The sequence below is a fragment of the Lacerta agilis genome, chromosome 11, assembly GCF_009819535.1.
Source record: "Lacerta agilis isolate rLacAgi1 chromosome 11, rLacAgi1.pri, whole genome shotgun sequence".
NCBI lineage: Eukaryota > Metazoa > Chordata > Lepidosauria > Squamata > Lacertidae > Lacerta > Lacerta agilis.
In genome coordinates, this window is record NC_046322.1 from 55,425,471 (window position 1) to 55,431,927 (window position 6,457).

Consider the following 6,457-nt stretch of genomic DNA (forward strand, 5'->3'; position numbering starts at 1 on the left):
CGCTTACAAACACAAGAAACGCGTTTCCAACTTTCACACTTCCCTCCTTAAGCTGGGCAGAAGCTTCCCTGACTTTGGGAAGGAGGTTCCAAGGCTCTTACAGGATGCTGGAGCCCTCCTACCTCCTTCCCAAAGCCGAGTAGGCTTTGGGAAGGTGGCGGGAGTAGGCTTTGGGAAGGTGGCGGGAGGGCTCTTGGACCCCTCAGAGCATCACACCTCCCCCCCCCAAGCTGAGAAGCTTCACTGGCTTTGGAAAGGGGGCACCAGGGGAACATTTAGGGGACAAGCCTAGCCCCCCTAATCCACGGATCACATGCCACTAGCCACATTCCTTTCTTGACAACATTCTAGGGGCCGCATGGCAGTGGTGGCTGGGGCCAGAGGAAAAAGCAGGCTGAGCAATGAATGTGAATTTCGTGTTTGTGCAGCAGGATAGTGTCTACACACTTACACACCCCTCTCTATTCTCCATTCAGACAAGCAAGTGTTATTATCAGAGTTCAATGACACATTTTCTTCTCAGAGGTTTTAATTTCTGTTTTAAATTTTATATAAAGTGCATTTTTTAAGCTCCTTTGAGACCCTTCCTTTTTGGAGAACAGAGATTTTGTGTAGGAAGTGGCTGCACACAGAGGAAGGCCAATCTGCCTTTTGGTTTTTTGTTTTTTAAATTTTTAGGGCATGTGCCAACCCCCTGGGGCCCTGAGCACCCACAAAATTCCCTGTGAAGGAGCTGGGCACCCACACATTTGTGCCAGAACCATGCACACTGCATGCCACCCACGGCCCTAGGCACCCAGTTGCAGAACCAAGCTTGTTTGGGGGCAAAAAACAGCCATGAGGTTGGTTGGTTACTGACCCAAGGTAGGAAGTGAGCAAGGAAAATGTATTAAGTGCACATGCTCATGGTATGTTCTTTTTGTTTATTAAGGCCATTTATGATTCAAATCCTCCACCAATCTATCCAGCATTCCTCAGTATGCCCTCTCTTTTTTTCTTTCCGAGGCAGATTAGCAACAAGAAGTTTTTTTGCTACAGCACAGGGGACGCCCGAGACCTTTCTCTCAGGCTGTGGAGAATGAGGTTCTCAGAATACAATGGCATCTCAGCTGACTTTCCTGTTAGCTTAGAATAACTCTGTAAAGGTTCAGACCTAGAACGCACCTTGAACTACAATCTGCAATCTAATTTTTTTACTCATATGTGACCATCTTCTTGTTTTTAGTTAAGCAGGTGTAAGAAAAGACAAGGCTCCTATAGTGGAATCAGCTGTGTAGGAGCAGGATTTGGGGCAGGTATTGGTTATCATACGGAGGGTGTCTGCAGAAATTCCCTTCTAAAAAACAACTGTATTAAAAGGTATAAGAAAAGTAAAAGTTGCTTCTGGGAATATTTTCTTTTTTTCTAAATCAAAGATTGAAAATGGTGAAGATGCCACCACTTCATCCCACTTTAGATCAGTGTGACTCATTCGTTGCTCCCAGTGCACCAGCTGAAAAGCAATATTCCAAAAGTATTAGGATCAACCAACCCAATTAATTATGACTTTGACAAGCTTACAAAGTAATGCAAGCACACTCAGTGTGAAGAACTTACATATTTTATCACTAAAGGTATGATAAACCTGGATGGGGGATATGCAAAATATCTGCATCAGAAATGCCATCCTGAGAGATGCCTGGATCTCCCGACAACAAATGATCACAACCTGCAATTATTGCACAAAAAATAATTGCCTAAAATGTTTTGGATCCAATTGGGTTGACTCACAATGGATGATTAAATGAACTCAACTATCAGCTATTTTAAGATTATTCTAGATATTATCTGAGCTGTTTGACTAATCACAATTTATAAATAAGATCTGCTAAAGGCACATAAGTCCAAATACTGTTGCCATGAAGATAACTTTAACCACCTTAGCAAAGAGGGAGATCAGGTAGCAATGGCTTATCCTGCTAGTTCCTTCCGCTTTCTCTCCTCCTAGGGTAACTAGAGGGAAACAAGGCTCTTAAACCTCCAATAGTTGCGTAGAAAAGGCAATTTCTATAGGTGTAGATTGTTGTGCAAATTATACCCATTGAAATTAAAGGCACAGGAGCCTAGTCCTCTTTTCCAGGCTTGTTTGGTTGTCTTTTGTGTTTCAGCTCAAGACGTTGGTCCACTATGCTTACAAACAGTTTTATTTCAGGTTTTTCAAAACAAGTAAGATAGAAATGACATGATACACAAATACCTTAAAAGTAGCAGAAAAACACATTGCAAATTGAACAATTCTGACTTGCCCATCACAAGAGTTTAAGCATCAACATATTTTCAGAAAGTTTATGAAGTCTTGGAAATGAGCTCCGGTAATACTGGATTTTCACTTATTTCCAAAACCTTCAGTTATATCCAACAGTGTCGCTTAGCTGATAGTAAGGATCTCATCAACGGAAAAGGAGGTAAGCAATTTTGAGTGATTCCCCCTCCTCTTGCAGCCCCCACCCCCTAAATCCACTCCAGAAGGTTAAGGACCCTCCAGGACCGATGTGGGGTGAGGGCACAGCTGAATGTAGCTTCACACTGTTACTATTGGCTATAACTCGTTTTTCCTGATAGCATGAGAAAGTATTTTTGAAAAAACCAGCACAAACCTTTGCTAAAATAGACAAGTACCAATGAAAACATGCCACAGTACTCAAGTATTTTCCTACTACCCCACTGATTACTTTTCTGAATTCAAGCACCCACAAAATGGCATTTCACCTAATAATTAAATATGAGTTGGGATTGCAAACAAGAGTTTTACTTAAATGCAGCATGTATTTAGGCGCTTTTTTAAACTATTGAAATCATTTGCATTAACGTCTTGCAAAACTATTACTGTTGCTTTTGTCTGAGAAGGGTTAAATTTGATGGTCATCAAACAACAGAGGTCTATTAGTGCTCGTTGGCAATTCTGTAAACCTTCCTTAATTCTGGGGCCTAGGACAGGATCTTTCTTTAGTTGTTTCATTTCAGGTGCTGAAAACCCAATCAAGCTTGTTAGAATCTCATCAGCAAAATTGACTTCTAAATAAGCTGTACCATCAGATATTTTTGCTGATAAACTTGAGAAGCCACCACTGCTTGTTAGATTTCTGGTAAGAGTTACTATAAATGCTCTAATTTTCAGAGTTGTAATAGCCTTGGGCTTGTTACTTAATAAAACTCTTAAATATGTGAAGGGAAGGGCATTTAGATCAACTTTGTGGCACTTATTTTGTATTCTGCAAGTCTGTTCAGGTTGAGGATATTGTTCAAGTTCTACATTAATGTCTGTTAGCCTATTGTTAGAATTATTGGAGGGCTTTTCATTGTTTTTCTCTTGTACCGTCATATTTCCAAAACAGCCTTCCATGTTTTTGGTTCTCTGGGCATTATGTTTCATTAAAAAATCTCCTGTGCTTTCTTCATGTATATCACACATTATTGTTTCACCAGATTCCCCTTCTTTGATAAGGTAACTATTTATGCTAGGGCTTCTATTCATAACCTGTATCTGTTCTTGCAAGATCTCTTCTTCTAAAAGTAAATCATCCTCCAATGGTAACTCATAGAAATCTCCTTCCATGTTTCCCAGAACTGGAACACTTTGTTCTTCATTTTCTGCAATGAATGCTGCAGGGTCTTGCTGCAACCAGCTTTCAGTAGTGGGAAGCAGAGATGTGGTGGAATTTAATCTGGTACTTCTGGTATAGCATCCACTTTCAAAAGGGGCCTCATTTATCATTAATTCTTCATTTTCCCCAAGACTTGCCAGAAGCTCTTCATCAGAAGGGCCCACTTCATCAACAGGTATTGAAATGTCACATTCAGCAGCATTTGATCTCTCAGCATTAGGATTTCTGTCTTCTTCTCTAATAAGCCTAGCAAGAACTCTTTCCTCAGAGTTTTCCTCTACAAGGCTATCCACTTCACCCCCCAACAATCTTACATTTTCTGGTTTAAGCAAAAGAACACCTAAGCGATATGCAACTTTCCCCTGTATCATAACCTTTGTCCCTGGAGGAAGATTGCTATGGAGAACAGGAATAGGCTGGTATTCCATGCCTTGAATGTCATGTATGCCATCTGTCAGTTGCAGCATCAGCATTCGAGTAGGCTTCGCTTCCCAGGGCCTCAATGTTCCCTGTGTATTAGCAGTTATTTCCTCATTTACAGTATTTTTCTTTCTTATCTTTTGCAGTTGGGAATAGGCAGGCTGACTCACATCAACAAGTGAATCAATCTGTATGGAATAAAAGCTGTTCAATTCTCCCTTTGGATTGTTTGAAATGCAGTCAGGCAGAACTGGGTATTCTAGATCTCTGAGATCTGTAAGAAGCCACTGCTCAAAAACTTGTTTGTTAATAGAAGCCTGAGCCAAACTGCCACTGCCATTTTCTTGTTGAATCCAATCAATACACGCTTCTAGCCATGGTGCAGGAACCTTCACATGCCACGTAGATAAAAGCCAAGTTTCCACTCTTGCTGCCAGACCTGATGCAGTCATTTTCTTTTGAGGTGAAAGGAAAACTCTTAATGCCCTGGAATGAAACAAAAATAGGTTTGCTGACTTCACTGTAAGTTTTTACTAAATGTCTGATTAAACAACCTATTGCATGTGGAAACTCATGCAGCAAAATTTAACCAATCGCAACCTAACTGGTAAGCTAGCCAAGTAATGTGCTAGCTCTACCTGTTCATTTAGCGAAAGTAAGTTGTCCGTAGGTCAGCAACTGAGCAGCTAAAAGTATTCCCCCCCAAAAAAACTATCATATGATTACTACACTTACTGGACTAGGGGGGTGGGGGAGGGAAACCACAGTATTATGACAGCCAAAGACCATCTCTTTCTAACAATTTATTGTCAGGATTTTAGAAAGTGTCTAACAGCCCAATCCTATGCATACCTTCCTCAGAATTTACTCCTTTGGTGCAGAACTATACATCTCCAACACCCAATGCTAATTCTAGACAACAGAGATAGTAGGTTGGTCACTGCCATAATCCAGCACTGCACAACAGAGAAGGAATGAAGAAGCAAGGGATAGAAAGAGCAGGGTTTATGAAACCATCTGAATATGTATAGTTCTATCCTAAAAATATCCTGATGTAGCCCCAACTGAATTAAGGTGTTTAGCCCTATCAGCAAGACTGTGTGAAGCATTAGAGAAATCAGTACACAAAGCATTTACTTTGAAGTAAATACAGTCACTTAATTAAAACCACAACAAGATGAATGATGTGTGAATGACCAGGTCACTGTGTGCACATGTGCAAATAATTGCACCATGGAATGAAAATGCACAAAACAAAGTTTTTAAAGGAACCAAAGCAATGGAAAATTGGGGTGGGGTGGGGACGTAAAAACTGTCAAAATGATGGACACATTTTGTTGATTTGAAAACCCTTCCTAGCATTGTATTAGAAAGTAGAGGTTTTCTAACTTAAAAAACCTCTTTTTTTGCCTTCCACAGCAGCCTGAAATGCAGAAATTAAGCACATAAGGTGAAAGCTGCCCTCAGAGAATTAAAGGTTGGTGGAGTTTTTTTGTTAATTTTGCAGGCTACTGTTCCACAAATCATCTGAAAGGCAACCTAAGGAAAGGTGGTGGTCGTTTCCCCCCCTTAGTTCCTTTTTATTAATAAATTTGCGAGAATGGGCTAAATATTATTACAGGGGGGGGGAGGTTCTCAAACCTCCTGACTTTTGCAATCTGACTCCGATTCGGATTCCCCAAAGACAACATTTCCATAAACGGATTAAGACTGCAATCCTGAAACACACCTACACTACTTCCAACAAACGAACATTTAATGGCAGCGCAACTCTTTCTGTTTTCTAAACTCAGCTATTTTTATTATTAGTATTATTATTAAAAGGAAAGCTTAGCGCATGAGGTGGGTCGTCCTCTCAATCCGGCGCCCTCTCTCCTCCCGCTCCCCGGACTCCGCGGGATCCGAGAGCAACGGGAGAAGAAAAACCCAAGGTTGCCCCTTCCCTCCGCCATCCCGCGACGTACGTGAGAAGCGCTCGACTCGCGTCCTGCCGCCACACGCGGGTTCTCGGAGCCCTTCGCCCGCTTTTGTTTTAAGCGCCAAAGCGAACTTCCCAGGCTCGCGAGAAGTCCGCCCCGCCGGCTACACGGCGGGAGGACGAGACGGAGTTTGCGCCGGCGCCATTTTGTTTCGCTTCTCTTTCCCCTCACGCACGCACGCGCGCGCGCGACCTCGGATCAGTTCCGTTCTCCTTGAAGCCCTTCGCTCCCTTGTCATTACCATAACGATACGGACTGACTGCTGGGTTCTTGCGGTTTTTTGTTTTGTAATATATATATTTAATGTAAGTACCAAGCAGTATGTGAGCAGGGAAAATGGAAACAGCCAGGGGATAAGAGGACTGGAATGACGCCGAGGCGCCCTCAGCCGCTCGGCCAGCCCAGAGCCCCGTT

At 42.2% G+C, this 6,457-nt stretch overlaps 1 protein-coding gene across 2 annotated transcripts; it reads right to left on the reverse strand.

The window, feature by feature from the left end:
• Positions 1 to 2,168: 2,168 nt before the first annotated feature.
• RMI1 (RecQ mediated genome instability 1) lies at positions 2,169 to 6,432 on the reverse strand. 2 transcript variants are annotated; one of them, XM_033164379.1, is made up of 2 exons: positions 6,357 to 6,432; positions 2,169 to 4,550 (listed from the first exon to the last, which is right to left on the reverse strand). In XM_033164379.1, exon 2 carries the CDS (start codon positions 4,514 to 4,516, stop codon positions 2,792 to 2,794), a length of 1,725 nt encoding a protein of 574 aa, XP_033020270.1. In that variant the 5' UTR covers positions 4,517 to 4,550; positions 6,357 to 6,432; the 3' UTR covers positions 2,169 to 2,791. The 2 variants fall into 2 exon arrangements, with proteins under 2 accessions (XP_033020270.1, XP_033020269.1); XM_033164378.1 differs by lacking the exon at positions 6,357 to 6,432 and adding an exon at positions 6,029 to 6,201.
• Positions 6,433 to 6,457: the final 25 nt, after the last annotated feature.

Coding starts and splice junctions, on each gene's coding strand:
- RMI1 (XM_033164379.1), bottom strand. CDS start 4,516: ATGACTGCATCAGGTCTGGCAGCAAGAGTGGAAACTTGGCTTTTATCT.